This window comes from Heloderma suspectum, chromosome 3, assembly GCF_057233095.1.
Source record: "Heloderma suspectum isolate Gila_16-S chromosome 3, 16-S_ref, whole genome shotgun sequence".
Classification (NCBI taxonomy): domain Eukaryota; kingdom Metazoa; phylum Chordata; class Lepidosauria; order Squamata; family Helodermatidae; genus Heloderma; species Heloderma suspectum.
The window spans coordinates 181,379,704-181,403,540 of NC_139460.1; the positions used below are offsets into that span (position 1 = coordinate 181,379,704).

Sequence of the window (23,837 nt, forward strand, 5' to 3'; positions counted from 1 at the left end):
GAATCAAAAATGAACCGTAGGCTGTATACTAAGTGTATACAGCTGGAAAAATAATGCAAGAAGGATGGGTGGGAGTTAAGTTTCTGACACAGAGCTTCAGTTATGCTTAGATGTCAAAAGACACCTGGAAAAATCAGGAGTCAGGAGAAGTATAGAGAGATGACTTGGCATACAGGGGGACACTTAGGCTATGGTTGAACTTGCCAAAATAGAGAGAGATAAGGAGAGAACCAAAACTGGGAGAAGATGGAAGAGAGGAAGGATCTGGTAATAAAAGCTGTGAAAAAACATTTGTGGAGGGTGAGGAAGAAAATGGCTCTACACCACTTTGGTAGCAGTAGCTGAAAAGTGATCTAGAAATTTTGTAAATTAAATTTAAATGAGGGAAAAACTCAGCTTCTAAAACTCATAAGAGTAAAGAAAACTGTTCAGTGTCAAAAGCAGTAGAAACGTCAAGTAGCATAAATAAAGAATATCTTCGCTTGATTTTATTTCCAGACAATTCACAAAATAATAGACCTGGGATATGCCAAGGATCTGGATCAAGGAAGCTTATGCACATCTTTTGTTGGGACCTTACAATATTTGGTAAGATTGTAAAGATAAAATGGCAGTGTATTATGGCGGAAATTGCCCCAGTTTTTATTTTCATTTATCCTGTCTCCAATTATAGAAGAAAACCTGCAGTGCTCTCCAGAGCTTTTTGGTTCTTACTGCATTTTATTACTGTTTTGTTTAAGGCACCAGAACTCTTTGATAATAAGCCCTATACAACTTCTGTAGACTTCTGGAGCTTTGGAACTGTGGTCTTCGAGTGCATTACAGGATTTAGACCATTTTTACATAATCAGCAGCCTTTTACCTGGTAAGAGATTTGTTTTTTGAGATGTAATGGGCTATTAGACCATTGCTTGCCTTTCTTGTCCATAGAAAAGTGAGTAGGGTAAACTAGTATCTTTAGTTTTTATACATACTCAGAGTTACTGAACAGTTGCACCAGGCAGCCCCTCTGTTTTTAGAAATGAACCACTAAAGAAGAGTCTACTCCAAGACTGTGGTTCTGCTCAGACTCATAACCCATGTGTTAGGATTGCTGGCCAGGAAGACTCAAGAAGAAAGGAAAATGGTTTTTCTGTGTTAATTTTCCTTTCACAAGTCTGTCTCCCTCTTGGTGTAATAGCATTAAGCAGTAATGGGCCTTTCCAGACTATTGTTTTGTTGTGCAGTAAATGTAGGGTTGGCAGGGATCTAAATATGTTTGCTTCAGCTAGTGTGTCTTACTGCAATACTGGCAATATTTTCCAAATGTAATATTTTGTTGCTTGGAAAATGCATGGCACGGAGCCACAAGGGAGCACTCATATTGCAATAATGAGTGCTGTATGGTATCTGTGAGTATCACAGGCATTTCTTGATAGTGCCAGAGATATCACTGGTGAAAGGGCTCCACAAATACTGATTTAGCTTACTACCCAATCTTTATTATGCCATCATCTGCTTCCTCTCCCACAAGTCCTCTGAAGAGGACCCAAGGGAGAGGAAGGAATTTCATTTGCATTGCAGTTTGGAAAAGGTTGGCAGCCATGGAAGTCCCTAGCAAATGCAGAGGGCTTGAGATAGAGTGGAATCTTATCTCACTTGCACTGAGGCTGAGATAGGGTGAGGAAGAGGAGGAGAGACTGCTGCTGTATCTTCTCCAAACCAGAGCTTGAGTAAGAGGGTTACTTGGGGAGGGAATGTTTCTTTGCTTGGCATCCTTCTCACCAGAGGCTGAAGCGCATTTGCCCTGATGAGCTAGCAAGTAGATTTGTGGATGCATGACACCACTAATTACCTTGGTGGCACCATTTTGGAACTTTAAATTTTAATATTATATACTTAAGAGATGGTAAGTTTCCATTTTATACCACTCTGTGCCTCCAGTGTGCTCATGGAGCCTTTCAAAAAGAAGGAAAATCCTGAACAGCAGCCAGACTACTCCATCCCCTCCCCCAGCAATGCCCTGCCATTTCATGAACCTCTCATGTGTTTTTCTCTTCTTTTGTTTCATTTTGTGTTCTCCTGAGTTCTTCATGCCTCTCCTCCAAATTACAGAAAGGCTATCTACCCTACAACAAGGCCACACATGTGCACACATGTATGGGATTGGAGATTGTGCCAGGGGATTGCAGGCAGCACTAGTATCACACTAAAAATAAAATCCAGTATCTTTGTCATTTGGAAAGATGTGTAAATATGAAGCTGAAGTTAGTTCCCAGTTCCTTCTCTGAAATTCCTGACTTAATATAATTTAGAATACTTGCCTGGCTGCCCCTGTGGTAAGCATCACCTCTAGGCAACCAGACACTGTGAACCTTTTATCCATTGGGTAAGAGTTGTGGGACAACCCACCCCCACTGCCCAGTTATTCATGCCTGAGTAGGCAGGCAGACCAGTACAGTTTTTTTCTGGACATTTGCAAGGCCATGCATCCATTTCTGGGCACTACCATTCAAGACGAATATGGACAAGCTAGAAAAAAAAATCAGAGGAGAAGTGTTATCTACAATCTAGAAAGCAAATGTCTGGTGAAATTGGCTATGTTTTGCCTAAAGAAAAGATTTTTAAGGAAGAATATATGTCCACAGTTTTCAAAAATTTAAAAGAATTCCAAATTCTTGGTTGGGATATATATTGGTGATTTCATTACCGAGAGGAAAGTTTAAGTTAGAAGGTAAGCAGCATATCTTAACTATAAGAGCAGTTCTCCAGTGGAACAAACAGCCTAGGAAGATGTTACCAAAGATAATTTAAATTAGGAGTTTTGACAAATAATCATATAGATGGCATAGAAGCTCTTAAATGTAGAATATCGTTTTCCACAGTGTGTTATTTGGACTTCAATGATCAGTTGGTTGTTTTTCAATCCTCTGTCTCCATCCACTCACTTGTTTCCTATAGGCATGATAAAATCAAGAAGAAAGATCCAAAATTCATCTTTGCCTGGGAAGAGATGACTGGGGAAGTTAGATTCGGTGCTCATTTGCCAAATCCCAACAGCCTATGCAGGTAACGTTCAATCCCTTCCTTTCTTCTAAATTGCTAGAATTCTGCAGTGTAAATCTGTGTGCTAGAATCCTAGTATAATAGCTCGTCCATCTTAATAGTATGTCACATGGAGGTTCTAGGGTAGAATCTTTTACAAAAGTACTTTCCAAGGCCCAAATATACCTTAGAATTTTTTATTTTTGTGATGGGGAATTTTTCTAGTTACTGCTAACCCAGGTGTAGGGAACCTTTTTCATCCTGAGGGCCACATTCCCTCATGGGTAACCTTCCAGGCCCTGCATGCCAGTGGTGGGTAGGGCTGAAGACCAAAGTGAACCGTGCTGAAGCCAAATCTACACACTTTCACCCACACTCCACACAGCAGTTAGGCTTGAAAAAATATTGTAATTGATGACAACAGGAAGCTATTTTCAAGCCTAATTGCTGCTTGAGGAGGGTGAGGTGAGGGGGGAGGCTGCCGGTTTGATGGGGAGGGCCTCTGGGTTGCATCTGGCCCACAGGCCAGAGGTTCCCTATCCTTTCACTAACATACTTCATCTACAGTTATAGTTGTCTGATGCTTTGGAGGAAAAATCCCAGAGTTGCAGAGAGTATAAAAAATAGCATCTTTAGGAACATAGTGTGCCCCTTGAAAAAGAATTGGCTTTTTATTGTTGCTAAGATTATGTTATAGGTGATTTGTTTGGAGTTCTAGGGCTTGTTATGCTTCTGTCTTTTTATGACTTTTTAATGAGGTGTGTGTGTGTAAATAAGTGAATGTCCAGAGATAGGTTTGAGACTAAACATTTGACCCTCCTTCCTTATTAACATAGTTGGGATTTCAAATGAACATTGGGAGCAAAAGTGAAGATGGAAGAATTTGAAGGAGTGTGGCATATGCCAGAGATTTTTAAAAGAGAATTCAAAAGGCTTGATAGAAATAAGTGTTATTTTCTAGTTAAATCCATAGATCAAAATGTTTTCTCTTCTAATATCCTTTGATTTTAAGGTTTGTTCTATAGAGATGTGGCCATCAGAATTAAAATAACTCAAAACACGGTCACATTTGCATGTAACACTTAGCCAGGATTTGGTTAGCCTACTTGTGTTTTGTCTGCATATCCAAACCCGTGCCTGACAACAAATGCGAGGGGGGGGGGGGCTGTTGGCAATAAACACTATTTTGGGGCTATGGTTTGTTGTTGTTTATGAATCTTGGCTTGCATTAACTTTGGTTTGTTGGGGGCGGGGTGTTCAGTTATTTTATTGTGAATTTAAACCAAAAAAAAGCAAAGAAAAAACAACATAACAAAACCAAAAAGGAAAAAAAAGTATAACAACTTTCTAAAACCCTCGGTTTCAAATTATTACAATATTCTAGAAAGAGTTTTTAAAAAGGAAAAAAAAATATAGGTTACACATAAACTTCAGTAAAAGCAGACCAAAATATCCACATAGAAGTCCATTTGTAAGTTACGCCTATATACCACTCTTTCAAATGTTGTTAGAGTTGTTAAGTCTTCACTCCATTGCATTATGGGTGGTGAGCTTTTATTCTTCCAGTATCATAGTATCAGTTTTTTAGTAACCAAAAGGGCGTGAAAAATCCATTTACGCTGACCATGTGTTACATTCCAAGAAGCAGGTAAGTAATTTAAAAGAACATTTACATCAGTAAATATTAAAGAGCTTTCCAATACAAAATGTATCCATATAATAACTTTCTCCCCAAAGGAAGCAACCATTGAGCATTTCCAAAACATATGAATAAGAGAAGCATTGACTGCATACACCTACAACAATTAGCCGAATTTGACAAACCTTTATTAAAAAGACGTGGCATCCAATAGACCCAAAACAAAAATTTTTGCTGAATAAGGCATAACCGAAGATCTGCTGAGATATCCGATACAGACACCAAAATGGCAGTGAATTGATGAAACAAAACAGGATGTTCCAATTCCTTGTTCCATTCCTGCTGTAAACCACTTGTATCATATTTATTCATTGATAATAAATGTTTATAAACATGAATCATAGGGCGATATATCTGATCAGCTTCAATGAGCATTTCCAGTAGAGAAGGAGACTCCGAAGCAGTAAAGGCAGCAGGACCGAATCTGTTGTTGTTCAGTCGTTAAGTTGTGTCTGACTCTTCATGACCCCATGGACCATAGCACGCCAGGCCTTCCTGTCCTCCGCTCTCTCCCGGAGTATGCTGAAGTTCATATTCATTGCATCGGTGATGCTATCTAGCTATCTCATCCTCTGCCATCCCCTTCTCCTTTTGCCTTCAGTCTTTCCCAGCATCAGGGTCTTTTCCAGTGACTTTTCGCATTAGGTGGCCAAAATATTTGAGCTTCAGCTTCAGTATCTGTCCTTCCAATGAGCATTCAGGGTTGATTTCCTTTAGGATGGACTGATTGGACCTCTTTGCAGTCCAGGGGACTCGTAAGAGTCTTCTCCAGCACCACAGTTCGAAAGCATCAATTCTTTGGCGCTCAGCCTTCCTTATAGGCCAGCTCTCACAGCCATACGTTGCTACTGGGAAAACCATAGCTTTGATTATGCGGACCTTTGTCGGCAAGGTGATGTCTCTGCTTCTTATTATGCTGTCTAGGTTTGCCATAGCTTTTCTCTCAAGGAGCAAGTGTCTTTTAATTTCATGGCTACAGTCACCATCTGCGGTGATCTTGGAGCCCAAGAAAGTAAAATCTGTCACTGCTTCCATTTCTTCCCCTTCTATATGCCAAGAAGTGATGGGGACAGATGCCATGATCTTAGTGTTTTTAATGTTCAGTTTCAAACCAGCTTTTGCACTCTCGACTTTCACCCTCAACAAGAGGCTCTTTAGAACCTCTTCGCTTTCTGCCATTAGGGTGGTATTGTCTGCGTATCTGAGGTTGTTGATAATTCTCCCAGCAATCTTAATTCCGACCTCTGATTCATCCAACCCGGCGTTTCTCATGATGTACGCTGCATATAAGTTAAATAAGCAGGGCGACAATATACAGCCTTGTCGTACTCCTTTCCTAATTGTGAACCAGTCGGTTGTTCCATGTCTGGTTCTTACTGTTGCTTCTTGACCCTCGTACAGGTTTCTCAGGAGACAGGTAAGGTGGTCTGGTACTCCCATCTCTTTAAGGATTTGCCACAGTTTGTTGTGATCCACACGATCAAAGGCTTTAGCATAGTCAGTGAAGCAGAAATAGACGTTTTTCTGGAATTCTCTTGCTTTCTCCATGATCCAGTGAATGTTGGCGATTTGATCTCTAGTTCCTCTGCCTCTTCGAAAGCCAGCTTGTACTTCCAGTAGTTCTCAGTTCACATACTGCTAAAGCCTAGCTTGTAGGATTTTGAGCATCACCTTGCTGGCATGTGAAATGAGCGCAATTGTGCGGTAGTTTGAACACTCTTTGGCATTGCCCTCCTTTGGAATTGGAATGTAAACTGACCTTTTCCAGTCTTGTGGCCACTGTTGAGTGTTCCACATTTGTTGGCATATTGAGTGCAGCACTTTAACAGCATCATCTTTTAGGATTTTAAATAGCTCCGCTGGAATACTGTCATCTCCGCTAGCTTTGTTGTTAGTAATGCTTCCTAAGGCCCACTTGACTTCACTCTCGAGGATGTCCGGCTCAAGGTCAGGGACTGCACTCTCCTGGCTATCAGGGACATTCAGATCTTTCCTGTATAGTTCATCTGTGTATTCTTTCCACCTCTTCTTAATCTCATCTGCTTCTGTTAGGTCCCTAGCTTCTTTGTCCTTTATCATGCCCGTCTTGGCACAAAACGTTCCCTTGATATCTCCGATTTTCCTGAAGAGATCTCTAGTCTTTCCCATTCTGTTGTTTTCCTCGATTTCTTTGCATTGTTCATGTAAGAAGGCCTTCTTGTCTCTCTTTGCTATTCTCTGGAACTCTGCATTCAGTTGGATATATCTTCCCCTTTCTCCCTTGCTTTTTGCTTCCCTTCTTTCCTCAGCTACTCGTAAAGCCTCCTCAGACAGCCACTTTGCTTTCTTGCATTTCTTTTTCTTTGGGATGGATTTCGTTGCTGCCTCCTGAACAATGTTACGGACCTCTGTCCATAGTTCCCAGGCACTCTGTGTATCGGGTCTAATCCCTTAAATCTATTCCTCACCTCCACTATATGTTCATAAGGGATATGATTTAGGTCATACCTGAATGGTTTAGTGGTTTTTCTTATGTTCTTCCATTTAAACCGAAATTTTGCGATAAGAAGTTCATGATCTGAGCCACAGTCAGCTCCAGGTCTTGTTTTTACGGACTGTACAGAGTTTCTCCATCTTTGGCTGCAAAATACAAAACCAATCTGATTTTGATATTGACCATCTGGTGATGTCCATGTGTAGAGTCGCCTCTTGTGCTGTTGGAAAAGAGTATTTGCTATGATCAGCGTGTTCTCTTGGCAAAACTCTATTAGCCTTTGTCCTGCTTCATTTTGTACACCAAGGCTATGTTTGCCTGTTATCCCAGTGATTTCTTGACTTCCTAGTTTAGCATTCCAATCCCCTATGATGAAAAGGACATCTTTTTTGGTGTTAGTTCTAGAAGGTGTTGTAGGTGTTCATAGAACTGATCAACCTCAGCTTCTTTGGCCTCAGTGGTTGGGGCATAGACTTGAATTACTGTGATGTTGAATGGTTTGCCTTGGATTCGTACTGAGATCATTCTATCATTTTTGAGATTGTACCCCAGTACTGCTTTTCTGGGTTTAGCTGGCTTGCAGTTAAACTTTTAGCTGGCTTTCAGTTAAACCTCAAAAAAACCCAAGATTATGGCAACCAGCTTGATGGATAACTGGCAAATAGAGGGAGAAAACGTGGAGGCAGTGACAGACTTTGTCTTTCTAGGTGCAAAGATTACTGCAGACGCTGACTGCAGCCAGGAAATCAGAAGATGTTTACTTCTTGGGAGGACAGCAATGACAAATCTTGATAAAATAGTGAAGAGCAGAGACATCACACTGACAACAAAGGTCCGCATAGTTAAAGCAATGGTATTCCCCATAGTAACCTATGGCTGCGAGAGCTGGACCTTAAGGAAGGCTGAGCGAAGGAAGATAGATGCGTTTGAACTGTGGTGCTGGAGGAAAATTCTGAGAGTGCCTTGGACTGCAAGAAGATCAAACCAGTCCATACTGCAGGAAATAAAGCCAGACCGCTCACTTGAGGGAGTGATCTTAAAGGCAAAACTGAAGTACTTTGGCCACATAATGAGAAGACAGGATACCCTGGAGAAGACGCTGATGCTAGGGAAAGTGGAAGAGGGGCCGACCAAGGGCAGGATGGATGGATGATATTCTGGAGGTGACGGACTCGACCTTGGGGGAGCTGGGGGTGGCGACGGCCGACAGGAAGCTCTGGCGTGGGCTGGTCCATGAAGTCACCAAGAGTTGGAAGCGACTGAATAAACAACAACAACTGCTTTTCCCACCCTTTTGTTGACTATGAGTGCTACTCCATTTCTTCTAAGGGAATCTTGCCCACAGTAGTAGATATGATGGTCACCTGAATTAAATTCGTCTATGCTTGTCCATTTTAGTTCTCTGATTCCCAAGATGTCGATGTTCAATCTTGCCATCTCATGTTTGACCACCTCCAGCTTGCCTTGATTCATTGACCTTACATTCCAGGTTCCTAAACAATATTGTTCTTTATAGCATCGGATTTTCTTTTCACCACCAGACACATCCACAGCTGAGTGTCCTTTCGGCTTTGGCCCAGGCGCTTCACTCTTTCTGGTGCTACTTGGAAATTCCCTCTGCTCTTCCCCAGTAATATATTTGACACCTTCCAACCTGAGGGGCTCATCTTCCGGCGTCATATCTTTTAGCCTTGTGATACGTTCCATGGGGTTTTCTTGGCAAGAATACTGGAGTGGGTTGCCATTTCCTTCTCCAGTGGACCACATTTTGTCAGAACTCTCTGCCATGACCTGTCCGTCTTGGGTGGCCCTGCACAGCATAGCTTATGGCTTCACTGAGTTATGCAAGCCCCTTCGCCACAACAAGGCAGTGATCCATGAAGGGGAGGACCGAATCTAGATACCAACAAATGTTTCAATTGCAAGTACTGCCATTCCACTGTATCAGGCAAATCAAATTGACCTCACAAAGTTGAAAATAACAAGAACTCATCATCAACCCCCACAAATTGATCCATGGTAAAGATCATTTAATCTGTCCCAGTCCACCATAAAAGTAATTTCCTGGCAATTCTTAAAACTGGATTTCCCCATAAAGTCAATTTAGCATAGGAAAATGGATCAAACTGTAATTGACATGTCATTATATGCCACACGTCTCTAACTCCCAACATTGTGGGAGGAGCTCTGTCTGCCTCAGTATCCTGAGAACCTAATGCCATCCATTTAAAGAGAGGCTCCAGACAAGAAGATTCCAACACTGGCCAAGGTGGAAAATCTAATCTAAGTGGAAAAGACCAAAATTTAGTACAAGTCAGCAAATAGACCCAATGGTACATAGCTAGATCCGGAAAACCAAACCTGCCTTCATTAATTGGAAATTGCATCCTTTTGAAAGATATTCTTGATGTAAAGGAACCCCCAAAGAATTTACAAAACAAAGCATTAAGTTTTTGGAAATATTTGTACAGTTAGTGAACAAGAGGCTCACTAAAAGTACAGTTAGTGAGCAAGAGGCGGCCTGTGGCAAACCGGTTTTGTGGGATCGGTTCCAGCTTCTTCCTCCTGATGAAGTGGACAAGGTGCTTTCATCGGTACGGCCGACCACCTGCTTACTTGATCCTTGCCCATCTTGGCTCATTATGAGCTGCAGAGAGAGACTGGGTGAGGGGATCAAGGCGGTGGTGAACGCCTCCCTTGAGGAGGGAGTGATGCCATGAGCCCTCAAGGAGGCAGTGATAAGACCGCTTTTAAAGAAGCCCTCCTTGGATCCTCAAGTTTTGAACAACTTTCGCCCAGTCTCAAATCTGCCATTTTTGGGCAAGGTGATTGAGCGGGTGGTGGCGGTGCAGTTGAAGGCACACTTGGAAGAAACTGATTATCTAGACCCATTTCAGTCAGGCTTCAGGCCTGGGCATGGGACAGAAACAGCCTTGGTCGCCTTGGTAGATGATATGAGGAGGGCTCTGGATAGGGGTGAATGCTCCTTCCTTGTTCTCCTCGACCTCTCAGCGGCTTTCGATACCATTGACCACGGTATCCTCCTGGACCGCCTGGAGGGGTTGGGCATTGGGGACACCGTATTGTGGTGGTTCCGGTCCTTCCTCTCCGGCAGGTACCAGAGGGTAGCACTGGGAGAGGAGGTTTCGGACCCGTGGCCACTTACTTGTGGGGTGCCACAGGGTTCCATCCTCTCCCCAATGCTATTTAACATCTATGTGAAGCCGCTGGGGGCTATCATCAGGAGGTTTGGGGTGCAGTGTCATCAATATGCGGATGACACGCAGCTCTACCACTCGTTTAAATCTTCACCAAGGTTGGCCATAGAATCCCTGTCCAAATGTCTGGAGACGGTGAGTGGCTGGATGGGGAGGAATAGGCTGAAGCTGAACCCTGACAAGACCGAGGTACTTTTGGTGGGAGACAAGAGGAGGCTGGGGGATGTTGACCTAGTGTTGAATGGGGTACGGCTACCCTTGAAAGACCAGCTCTGCAGCCTGGGGGTCATTTTGGACTCCCAGCTGTCCATGGAGGCTGAGGTGTCAGCTGTGAGCCGGACAGCGCTGTATCAACTCCATCTGATACGACGGCTGCGCCCCTTCCTTCCCGACCATCTGCCATCGGTAGTACATGCCCTGGTCTCCTCTCGTTTAGACTACTGTAATGCGCTCTTCGTAGGGTTACCCTTGAAGACGGTTCGGAAACTGCAGCTGGTACAAAACGCGGCGGCTCGCCTGATTAAAGGCAGCCGCCGGTGAGATCACATCACTCCAGTGCCAAAGGAGTTGCACTGGTTACCAGTTGTTTTCCGGGCCAAATTCAAGGTGTTGGTTTTGACCTTTAAAACCCTATATGGTTCCGGCCCAGCCTATCTTAAGGAGCGCCTCCAGCAGCACCAGACAGGCCGCTTAACAAGATCAGCCTCGGATGGCCTTCTGTCTGTCCCATCAGCCAGGACAGCTAGACTGGTGGGGACGAGGGAGAGGGCCTTTTCTGTGGTGGCCCCCACTCTGTGGAACTCCCTCCCTAGGGAACTCCGTCATGCCCCCTCTTTAATGAGCTTCTGTCATGCATTAAAAACGTTGTTGTTCAGGCAGGCATTTGGGGTGGGTTAGGGTATTTTAGAAAATGTTTTTATTGTAGAATTTTATTGTTTTAAACTGTTTTTATTGTATGTTGTACATCGCCCAGAGTAGCTGGGTGACCAGCCAGATGGGCGATTAATAAATTTAATAATAATAATAATAAATAATTTGCTGGGTATAAGTATAGGGATCCAATGTATAACATAAATAATTTGAGGTATGCCATCTTAAGTGTATTCACCTTACCCCTTAAACTCAATTTTAAAGATGCCCATTTATCTATATCTCGTGAAGTATCATTGATCACCTTGTTTAAATTTAACCTAATAATTTGAGATATATCTCTAGAGATAATTATTCCCAAATAAGTAATAAACTCTGGGCAGCATCGAAATTGCCAATTGGCTAATACACTAGAGTATACCCTATCTCCAATCGGTATTATTTCCAACTTTGACCAATTAATTGAATAGCCAGACAATTCACCAAAGGTATTAATCAATTTCATCAAAGCTGGAACTGACAAATGAAGTCTCAAGATAAACAACAAAAGATCATCAGCACAAAGGCTAGTTTTAAACTCTAAACCAAAATGGACAAATCCATGAATACTACTATTTTGTCTAATAGCACACGCCAGTGGTTCCAAGCATAAGTTGACTATAAGTGGGGAGAGTGGACAACCTTTTCTGGTGCCCTGCCCAAGTAAAAAAGAGATGAAAATAAACCGTTAGTCATTACTCTGGCTCTTGGAGCGGAATATAAGATTTTAACCCATTTCAAAAATTCTGTAGGAAAACCAAAATTAATCAATGTAATAAAAATAAATTTCCAATGAATTTTGTCAAAGGCCTTTTCTGCTTCCAAGGAAATGATGGCCGCCTGGTCAGTTCTTTCAGAGTTTAAAGCAACTAGACCAACAACTAATCTGAGATTAGCAGCCCCCTGTCTGTTTTTAATAAATCCCACCTGGTCTGGTCTAACCAATACAGCCATGACTTGTTGCAATCTATCTGCCAAGATTGCTGTTAATATTTTAATATCTACATTAATTAATGATATAGGTTGATAGTTAGCACAATGGGTATGATCCTTGCCTGGCTTAGGAATCACAGTAATATAAACGTCATTTAACAATAAGGAAAGGGAGCCTGCCTCAAAAATATGGTTATAGAGGTGATACAACTTTGGGGCTAAAAAACTAGAAAATGTTTTATACCATTCAATTGGGAATCCATCTGGTCCGAGTGCTTTCATTTTCATTATTGCAGTCATGATTTCCTCTAAATGCAGAGGAGCTAAAAGGAGCTGTTGTGAGGAATCTAAACGTGGAAGATTAATCTGAGAAAAAAGTGTCCATGTCTTGCTCTGGTATCTTATTACCAGAACTATACAGATCAGAATAAAACTTTAAAAATTGTGAGTTTATGTCTGTGGGAGAAGTAACTGAAATAACATTTTGATGTTGGTACTGTTTAAGATGATGTGCAAAAATCTTACTGGGACGTTCACCATTTTCCCAATATTCCTGTCATAGACAGGTCAGAGAAAATTCCGCCTGTTGTGAAAGAATATTGCTATGCTCATGCTTAGTATTTTGCAGCTCTTGATAAAGTTGTGCTGTAGGGGAAGTAGCAAACTGAGTTATAAGAGATTTCAGCTTCTTGTGTAAAAGCGTCTGAGTTTTTTTAAGCTTCTTTTGATGAGAAGCATAAGAGATAATTCAGCCCCTTACAAAAGCTTTACTAGCCTCCCATTCAACAGCGCACGAACCCGCTGTACCCTCATTAATATTAAAGTACTCTGTTAGTTCAGATAACAACTGAGTTTTAAACTTCTCATCATTAAAAAGAGGAACATTAAAACACCAAAGACTGGGGGCCCTAGGAGTATCAGAAAACTGCAGTTCCAAACATACTGGGGCATGATCTGACGCTACCAATGTGTCAATCTTACAATCTTCGATTTGACGTACTAAAGATGTAGAAATCAAAATGTAGTCTATTCTAAAACAGTTATGATGAACAGGTGAAATAAAAGTATGCTCTCTATCAGCAGGATGTAAAATTCTCCAAACATCAATTAAACCCAAAGGGCTGGATGTGCCCGATCTCGTCTGATCTCAAAAGCTAAGCAGGGTCAGCCCTGGTTAGTACTTGGATAAGAGACCACCTGGGAATCAGGCTTCCTGCATTGAGCAGGGGGTTGGACTCGATGATCTTGTAGGCCCCTTCCAGCCCTATGATTCCATGATTCTAAACCATATTCAGTCATATAAGCCTGGAGTGCAATCCTCACAGCAGATTGGGCCTTAGGAGAAGATGTACTCTTGTCTAACAAAGGATCTAAGACCTCGTTAAAATCCCCACCTATAATCAAATAATCATAAGTGATATCAACCAGTTTAGCAAAACAATCATGAAACATAGCTGGAGAATCAAGATTTGGCCCATATACATTAATCATAGCAATTAATTTACCCATATACTTTCCTACCAGAATCAAAAAACGCCCCTCAATATCAAAAATCACCAGTTGAACTGAAATAGAAAGTCGCTTATGAGTTAAAATTGCAACCCTTTTACACCATGTTGAGGTATCTGTAACATAAGCCTCACCATAAGTCCTTTCGCAACATCTTTTGATCTGCAGCCATCCAGTGGGTTTCTCGTAAAAAAGCCATGTCGACATTACGCTCTTTTAACTTGGTGAAAACTCTTCTCTGTTTGTTTACATTTCGCAGCCCCTTGACATTCCATGAAATCACATTAAACACTGAAAAAACAAAAGCAAATTATTTCCCCCCCCCCCCACCCAAACACTTCTTTCCAAATGTACAAACAATAACCAAATTTATACACCATAAGTGATTTAACAAATACTTCCTTAGTTTACATTTAGGACTAACCACTTCAGACATCATCACAATAGTTCTTATTGCATAGAAACTGAGAGAAAATTTAAAATTATTCAAAAATGTGAACAATAATTGAACATTTAAAAAGCCAAAATAAAAATAAAACTCAAATCATCCAAATTGTGTCCACCTGTTTTATCTAATACCAAAAAGTGCCAAAAAAAAACCCCTAGCAAACCAAAAAAAAAATAAAATCTTAACAAAAACAAAAAAACAAAAACTTCTGCCTTCTGTTTGGACCAACGTGCAACTGCAGTGCTCAGCTAGGCCCCTCCCACATATTAAATACATACACAAAGCAAAATTACAAACATGCAGATTTAACCAAGAAATAATAAAATGGGTATTTTAAGTAATATTTTTTCTGGGTCCATATTTGTGTGTGTGTGTGTGTGTGTGTGTGTGTGTATGTGTGTGTGTGTGTATATGTATGTGTTTATACACACACACACAGACGTGTGTGTGTGTGTGTGTGTGTGTGTACCTGCAGAACCTTATTAATGTGATAGTTACGTATAACCTGTATTTAATCAAAATGTGTAAATAGACACACTCAAGAGCAGAAATTATATGTGCATGGTTATATATATGCAGAAAGAGAGGGGGGAAAGGAGGGGGGGAATGAGAAAAAGAAAGAAGAGGGACAAAAAGGAAAAAGCAGTAGTATGCAATGCAACTGGTCTGGCATGTCACCCAGACGTCTTATCAAATACAAAAACCCAAACAAAGCATGATAATAGAGATAATAGAGGGCAGTCAGAGGAGAGAGCAAAGAGAAGAAAATGGCTGAATTTCAAATTCAAGGAGCTGAAGACAAATCCTTCGTTTTAATTTTAATACCAGTGAGAAATGATTCCGCAGCATCTGAACTTAAAAACTTCTTCATCTGTCCTTCAAAAAAAAAAAGCGAAATGTGGTAGGATATATGATGTGATAATGCAAATTAATTTGCTTTGCGAGATTTCTTGCCTTGGTAAATTGTCGTCTTCTCTTAGCGATTTCTTTAGTATAATCAGGGAAAAAAACATAATCTTATCATTGGCTGGGCTCCACCGAAGCTGTCCTCTATCTCGCGCTGTGCACAACAGCTGTTCTTTGGTGGAGGCCCGTAGAAACTGAACAATAACTGGCCCCGCTCTAGAACCTTGTATAGAACCGGGAACAAGATAGGCACACTCAATATCAAGTGGAAAATCAGAACGCAAAGCCAATAACTCATACAGAAATGTATCCATAAACTCAGCAAGACAGAAATCTGTAGCCAGCTCTCTGAGGCCGAGAATATGCAGATTAGCTCCAAGTGAAGGCTTCTAGTTGAGAAATTCAAGCAGATAGCACACTGTGAGAAGCATCCATTGCAGTTTCGTGAGCAGTAACCCGGTCTTCAAGTGCATTAACTTTCGACACCATCGTTTGAAGACACATTCATCGAGTCCACAGACCCTTGAAGAGTAGCAATGGAATCCTGAATCATTTTCAGCTGTTTGAACTTCTTTGCAAAGATAACTGCTAGGACATTTTTTAAAAAATCAAAATGAGCAACTCCTCTCCCTCTATTGCTTCTTCAGAAACCTTTGCCGGGGGTGGGGGCTGTTGGAGGGGTAGGCGATGTTCCCAAGCTTTTCTTTCCTTTCGATGTTGACATCTTCCTCTCACCTCCGCAAACACAACAACCAAATAAAAACGTAGAAAACAAACAACAAAAGTGTAAGGAAGTTGAATTGGAAATATCCAGGTAGGACGACAGTCTCAAAGAGGTATTTTTAAAGCTGAAACTTAGGAGAGATGCAGCGAAGAGCTGATCATGACGCCATCTCCAACCAGAAGTCAACTTTGGTTTGTTGTTGCATCTGAACCTGAAATTACAGTTTATCCCTGGTTTCTGGGCCTTGCCTCAGCCTCTCGCAAAGCAACAGAGGTGAGAGACAAGAGTGGCTAGAAAAATCAAGCTACTCCACAGCCTAACCCATGTTCATTGGTGCTTTTCCAGAATTTGCCTTCCTGTCTACATCTGTGTGACAATAGAACTCCACCAACTCCCGGCTCCTCCCCAACAGCTCTCCCCCTCAAGGCAGACTGCCTAGCTTCATTGATGCTTTGCTAGCAAAGGGAGTTTTACAGCAAGGGTGCACAACCTTTTTGGCCCTGAGGGTCACATCAGGTGTCAGTGGGGTGCGCACGTATGTACGTCAGCATCATTGTAGCAGAAATCAGAGTCAGAGAGACCACGGAGTGAAGGAAAATGAGTACTTCTTTATTTAATGTGTGGGCTTAAGGCTGGAATCACTTCCAAAGAGCCAGAAGCCCCGAGGCATAGCCACACATTACTTTTATAGAGATGATGACACACAAGCGACCCTTTCTCCCACCCCCTCTCCTGTGGTTTTACAGTTGTTTATAGTACAGGAAATGGGCCATAGGACATTCTATCTTGAGAACAAGGATACAGTCTTGCAGTAAGCAAAAAGGCAAAATCATGACTATGTTGTGCAATTCGGCTTGCTGACAGGGGAAGTCTCTACATTGCTGTTCCTGCCAAACTATGCTAGCTCAGCAAGAACATGAGACCACTTAGTCTGACCCCCAACATGGCTGCTACATCATCACTCTAAAGAGATGACTTATTCAACACCAAGGTTGACATAATCACCTGCTCCTGGGACATTGAGCCAGGTTCCCTCACTAAAAAGGCCACTTCCATCCATCACGTCTGCAAGTGTCAATAACAGACTGTCATGGGCCCAGTCCCTCCCGCACACACTCAGGCAATCTGACACAACATATCCCAAACAGTGAGATTTCTTTACTGTAGGAAATTCCACAGCAAATGTTTAATGGTTACACTCTTCAGAAATCATATAGCTGATGGTTAGTAGCTATAAGCTCTATGTAATTCCAGAACAGTCAAAGCTAATAACTACAGCTGTGATCGAGATCCTCACAACTAGATTTCTCCATTGCAATCTCCATGGCTCTGAATGCAGGGAAAAGGACTCGGGGTCCCTGGCATAAACCTTCCCAGGCAGTCCATACACAGGGTTCCAAACGCCAGACAAGAAACTGAAATGATTCCTGGCGTGATCCCTCCCATCAATCAAAAGGGTGGACTCTAGACAAGGCCCAAACAGAACCACACCCACAGAATTTATGCAGCTTTGAATCTTTTCTTGAAAACTCTGGGCTACATGGTTGAGGCCTATCAAATCCAAAAGTAAACCCACACAAGCAGAGAGTTCGGCAACCATAGCTTCTCCTTGGTAACACCACGTTGCATGAGTCCAGGCAGAGAAAAGTCCAAGAGGCAGGATCAGACTCAGCCTACTGACACTCTGGACTGATGACAAGGAAGACACACAATCAGCAGCAAACAAGAGTTCAAAGTCTATGAAAAGCATCAAGGTACTTTTCATGGCAAGTCCTTAGCAATCCAAAGTTCCAGTTAGAAAGACTCCATGTGCAGAGTGCCTCCAGAGGTTCAGATGATGGTAGATCCAAACAGGGAGGGTTTGGGGCAATGAAGACGAGAATATTCCTAGCAAAGGCTCCTCGCCTTTGCATCAGCTTAGAAGGGGAAAGCGTGACTGTAAGACACCTCCTCGGGATCACTTGATAGACAAGGACTTTTGGCCTTTCAGTGAGGCCCCTGTCCAAACAGGGTGTTATCTTGGGTGACCCTTCTGCAAACCTCACCCCACTTCTGTCAGGTTCTCACAGAGAGCTTCCAACCTCCCTCCTTGCCAAGGCTGAACCAGCAGGTGGACAGGGAGTAGGGTGACTCCTCCCAGCTCTGCTCTGAGAATGCTGACAGAGACAAACTCACACAAATTCTGTCATTCCACAGGCTGAATAGGCCCAGACCCTTCTACACTGCCTCTGATTAAATTCTAGGTACTACAAGCCCCAGTGCAGTGCTGAAGCTGGGCCCTGACACAGCCACCCTATTCAAGTCAACTGATAGGCAACAATCAGGGCCGGCCTTAGGGGTGGGCGAGCTGGGCGGTCGCCCGGGGTGCTTTGCTGAGGGGGGTGCCAAGCTGAGCTCAGTGTCTGTGTTTTTTGAATGTTCTGTCTGCAGTGAGTTAGGGTGGAAAAAAGCAAGTGTCTGCAACCTTTCTGTCAATGTTCAAGGTTGTTTGGGTACTAACGACAAAAATGGTCTTCCTCCAATCAGCTTTAAAGTATGTTTCCTTTTCAATTTCTGCTTTGACTCATTTGTGCTAAGTAAAAATCAGTGGAACACAGCTTTTCTTTGAGGCAATGTTACTGAGCGCCTAGCACGTCAAATACTGTAAATGCCATAAGCACTATATAAATAATAAAATTAAGCCATAAGAGGTCATTGGTTTATTTATAATGTTTCTTTATTTTTAAGGATAAAAATAATTGATATTCTAAAATGAAAAGTGCTTACCAAAAGATAGGAACTGCTACAAAACAAAAAATAATATAAGTAAAACCTGTGCTATTCTGCTGTGTTGCATAGTGCACTGCCACTGCTCAGAATGCAGCTTATAGAATCATAGAATAGTAGGGTTGGAAGGGGCCTACTAGACTATCAAGTCCAACCCCAATCTGGCTTCCTATAACTTGAGTCCATTATTCTGTGACCTGCATTCTGGGATGATCGAGAAGAGATCCTGGCCTTCCTCACTGTGACAACATTTCAAGTACTTGAACAGCGCTATCCTATCTCCCCTCAGTCTTCTCTTCTCAAGGCTAAACATGCCCAGTTCTTTCAGTCTCTCTTCATAGGGCTTTGTTTCCCATCTCCTGATCATCTTTGTTGCCTTCCTCTGAATCCTCTCCAGCTTGTCTGCGTCCTTCTTAAAGTGTGGTGCCCAGAACTGGACACAGCACTCCAGATGAGGACTAACCAGTGCTGAGTAGAGGGGAACTAGTACTTCCCGGGATTTGGAAGCTATGCTTCTATTAATGCAGCCCAAAAGAGCATTTGCCTTTTTTGCAGCCACATCACATTGTTGGCTCCTATTGTCAGGAGTGCCCAAGCTCCCTCTTGCAGTCCCCACCAATAGCCAACTCAGGACACAGACGACGAGGAATACTTTCCGAGACTTTATTTCTTTATTACTTTATGACTCTTTCAGAATACTAATCACTAGCAACAAAGCAAGGAACAGCACTGGGGAAAGATAGCAGAGTAGCCTAAGCTCCAGGCAAGGCAGTTGGTCCCCATTTGAAGGAGAAACACAGGAAGACCCTGAACTTATGGGCTAGGGAGAGATCCTCTTTCCCTTGGGTCCTTGGGACGCGACCGTTGTTTGTGCACCAAACGAGCGCTGCGCCTCCTTTCCGCGCCCTCCATCTGTTGTTGCTCCCTGTGTCGGCGCCGAGCGTCCAGCAAGCCCCCCTCCAGCGCTCTCTCACTGCCAGGGTCACTATCTATCCCAGGAATGCTGGCAGGAGGAATCTCTGCCAGCTGCTGTGCTTGTGAGAGATGAGCGAGCTCCTCTCCCACGGATTGCTGTTCCTCCTCAGAATCAGAACTGCTCTGGGACTCTATTGGCTCAGTTTCCACCCTGACACCTATTCAGCTTGTGATCTACAACAATTCCAAGATCCTTCTCACTTGTAGTGTTGTTGAGCCATGTATCCCCCATCTTGTAACTGTGCATTTGGTTTCTTTTTCCTAGGTGCAGAACTTGGCATTTTTCCCTATTAAATTTAATTCTGCTGTTTTCTGTCCAGCTCTCCAGTCTATCAAGATCACTTTGAATTTTGTTTCTGTCTTCCAAGGTATTAGCTAACTTTGCTTGTGCAAACTGTAGCACAGTGGATCCTCTCTGGGTACTTGTAAGTTACAAGTATCCAAGGCAGAGTGGGAGGCATGTCATGCCTCCCCCTCTGCATTTTAGCTACACGGGTATTTTCTCCCATCTAGCAGAGACTTCGGGGAGGGGGAGGGAAGGGGGCTCGGGATAGTTCGGATCTCTGCATCCCCAATCTCCTCCCCTCCCTGCCCATCAGGCCACCCCTTTCACTCTTCCACGAGCTTGCGTTTGCGAGCTCATACAGGCAGCCCGCATGGTTCTCTCCACTCCAGCTGCAAGGGGGAGGGGGCAGGGAGCTCAGTTTCCTGGCTCCAAGGTCAGAGCACTGTCTCTGGCCTTGGATCCAGGAATCCAGAATATCCTATGTCCCACAGACACTGTCTAGGGGCCATAGGATTGCTCTCTAAGTTATGGGATTCTGTGGTTCTAAATAAATAAACTTGTCTTATTAGAGCTAGCCAAGGAGGGATGTCTTGTGCTGATTTTGAGTAACAATGGTTTAAACAATTTTGGAAGAGGCAACAAATTATAATGCTTGGTAGTCCACTCTTATTGTTATGAGAAAAGGAAATGTTAGTATAATTTGATTGTTTAACATGCTCTTGTTGTTGATCTTTCTTCCTTTGGATATTTTATGATGATGCTGTTTTGTTTAATGATTGCTTGTAATTCAGTCAGATTGCCGGTGTGGAAGAAAAGTGGCATTTAAAAAAAAAACTTTTTTCAGGTTGTATTGATTTGAGTTCCAAGTACTGTATGGGAAATGGTTGGATAAAATCTCTCCTACCATGCTTTGGTGGAGGTTTATAAGCACTGCTCACTAACCAGGAGGGAATTGTGGGGAGAAATCCCCTAGGTGCTGGGGTTGGGTGTACACACCACACACATTCACATGTCCTTTGTTACCTCTTTAAATTATACATGTGGGCCACTAGTGGAGTTCACAAAAAATCCAGTGCAAGTCCAGCTGGCACTCTTGCAAAGAAGAGTTTCTTCTCCCTTCATTTCTCATGGTAGCAAAAGGTTAATCAACTCTAGAATCAAGATTTTGTTGGGTATATCTTCAAAGGGGGGAAGAGAGGGCAACTTGTTTGGTTCATGGCTTGTTGAGCGTGGCTGTGGCTGAAGATCACTAATGAAATCTCTCCACCTTGTCCGTGTAGTAGACTAATGGTAAGTGAACAGTTAATGTGCTAGAGCAGTTTCTGCTAGAGGGACCTCCGCCTCGCCCCCTTTTTGCCCTCCTAAGCTCCTCTGATGTTGCTGTTGTGATCTCAGAGGAGCAGCTGCAGCAGTACCTTCTGTGGTGGCTGGGAGGGGCGTGGTTGGAGAGGGAACAGCCTGATGTTGGACTCCCCCTCCCAAGGTCATAGCAGTGTTTGCCTCCTCAGGAGGGACAATCCAAAATATCCTATGCTCCCTGGGATGCTTTCGCAAGGACTATAGGATTGCTCTGTTAGTGTTACATGTGAGCATGGCCATTGTTTTAGCTGTTTTGTCAAGTTTCCTGATTTTTGTTTCTTAATCTTGAACACATGTCAGTTGTTTTCTCAATGTACTAGATATGGCATCCATAGTGCTTGCGTTCAGTAATGTATAATTACACTGTTGAACTAGCAGGTGAAGTTCTGTTTAATAAAAGTCTTACAAAGTTTGCTGTTAAAAGTGATAGTCACCTAGTGTACTTACATTTTTATTTTGTTTTTGGTTTAGTATAATTGTAGAAATAATGGAGAGTTGGCTACAACTGATGCTAAATTGGGATCCACAGCAGAGAGGGGGTGGTACAGACCCAGAAACTGGTAATCTCAGGTGTTTCCAGTTAATGGATCAAATATTGGGCCGGAAGGTAAGTTCTGATGTTTTATGTATTTATGTATTTACTTTTAATTTATTAAATTTCTTAATCACCCATCTGGCTGGTCACCCGGCCACTCTGGGCGATGTACAACAGTACAATTTAAAACAGTAAAATTACACATCAAAACATAATTTACCCTAACCCACCCCAAATGCCTGCCTGAACAACCAAGTTTTCAGTGCTTGGCAGAAGCTCATTAAAGAGTATACCAAGATATGGTATACTTGGATTAAAAGGAGTAGTTAAGAAGCGAAACCATTTTTATGAACTAGTAAACTACCTTCATTTGTTTCTCTGTAATCTCATCACACTTAGACTACACAATTCCCTGGCAAACTATTCCCCTAAAGGAATAGAACACTAATACTATTTTCCTAGTTCATGTATTTGCAAAAGAGCAGTAACAAGGATAATATTTTAGACATGGCGGCAGGGTTGTGGGTAGGAGAGGCTGTCGGATCATTAGAGGCACTACTTGAACTGAAATAACTATTCTGTTTAAAACATCTTAATTCTATCTCTTCTAGATTCAAGGTAGCTTATGAAATTAATCTTTAAAAATGAACTCCTTAGCACTGTTGGGTAGTAACAAATTAATGTGTTCTGTTTTATTCATTCTAATAGTGTGCATTTTGTATATGTATGGGCGTGGGTGTCCAATGAGGCACTGATGCCCATGCTGATTCTTCTGTGCCCCGCCAGTTCCATTGTGCAAGCAGCCCCCACTGTGCAACAGCGATTTAGCACTTCTGGGAGCAACCCAAAACAAATGGAAACACCCATTTCTGAATGGAGGCAGGTAGGTCGGCAGAGCTCGCATAAGGGAACTCCACTGACCTGCCTCCTTCCAGAAACAAGAGTTTCCGCTCATTTCAAAGCTTCCTCTAGGAAGTGCTAAATCTCCCTTGTGCAAGTGGTGGGTCCTGCTTGTGCAATAGAATCGACAGGACCCACTACTCGCACAACGGAATTAGCAGGGCAGAAGGGAATTGACAGAGGCATAAGCACGCCATTGGATACTGCCGTGTGTGTGTGTGTGTGCGCGCGCGCGCGTGTGTTCAAGCAAATGTTAGCAGGGAGTAGATTTTCCCTTTAGAAGAAAATTTTTATCTTACTAAATTATGGTTAGTTTGGGGATTGTGTGTGTGTGCTTTTCTTTTCAGATAGTTCACATCTTAAATATGACTTCTGCCAAGATCTTGTCTTTTACATTGCATCCTGAGGAAAGTCTACATTCCCTTCAGTCTCGTATTGAGTCTGAGACTGGAATAAGCACAGGCAACCAAGAGCTTCTCCTTGAGATGGGAATTTGTCTGGACCCGCGGAAGCCAGCCTCACAGTGTGTTATTGATGGCGTGGTAAGATTTCCTTTTTAATTCCAATAAGCCTATATACGTGAATCGAGTAGAGCTCACAGTTCATAGCAAAGTGTCACTATATATGAATTCACACAACATTTGAAGTATTTTGTTTACACTTATTTTAAATCCTGCAAGATTAGTGGCAGGTAGCTGCATCCTTATCTTCGTTCAAATTGCACATTTACAAGGCTACAAAAGCCTGTCAAATTTGGTGCTTAATAGTATCCTTATCACTTTTAGTGCTATTAAACGTTTATTCTTAGCATGGCCTCCTCTGCACAGTCCCATCTAGTCTAGTAATATACAGAACCACCTTGACAGCTGTAGCTTGCGTGAAGGGGCTGTGTTCCTTCTAGTATGCCAGCTGACATCGAGAAAGTGCATTAGAAAATGAGTTACCAAGCACCTATGGGAGGCACCTATGGCAGATTAATTGTATATAGGGTGATGAAGATAGCGTGAGTGGTTGGCGCGCTAAACAAAAAAACCCTTGAAGGTCATTTTCATGGGAAAACTCGCACAGCTCTGAAAGTAATGAATTGATCTGGAAATACTATACACCAAAATGAAGTTAAGGAGCTGTGCTACCAAATGTTTAATAGCAGTGGAAGTCTATCTTTGATGGATG

General features: G+C 42.5%; 1 protein-coding gene across 12 annotated transcripts in view; it reads left to right on the forward strand.

Moving 5' to 3' along the window:
* The window catches only part of CHUK (component of inhibitor of nuclear factor kappa B kinase complex), a 153,694-nt gene that overhangs the window by 66,889 nt on the left and 62,968 nt on the right, over positions 1 to 23,837 (forward strand). For all 12 annotated transcript variants that reach the window (XR_014789296.1, XR_014789299.1, XR_014789295.1 and 9 more), the window contains exons 6-10: positions 499 to 588; positions 741 to 865; positions 2,941 to 3,048; positions 21,701 to 21,836; positions 23,012 to 23,206. Coding sequence is in view for 3 of the 12 variants with exons in the window: in XM_084845120.1 (XP_084701246.1) it covers positions 499 to 588; positions 741 to 865; positions 2,941 to 3,048; positions 21,701 to 21,836; positions 23,012 to 23,206 (654 nt within the window). In the remaining 9 variants the exon portion in view is untranslated. The remainder of the gene's footprint in view (positions 1 to 498; positions 589 to 740; positions 866 to 2,940; positions 3,049 to 21,700; positions 21,837 to 23,011; positions 23,207 to 23,837) is intronic.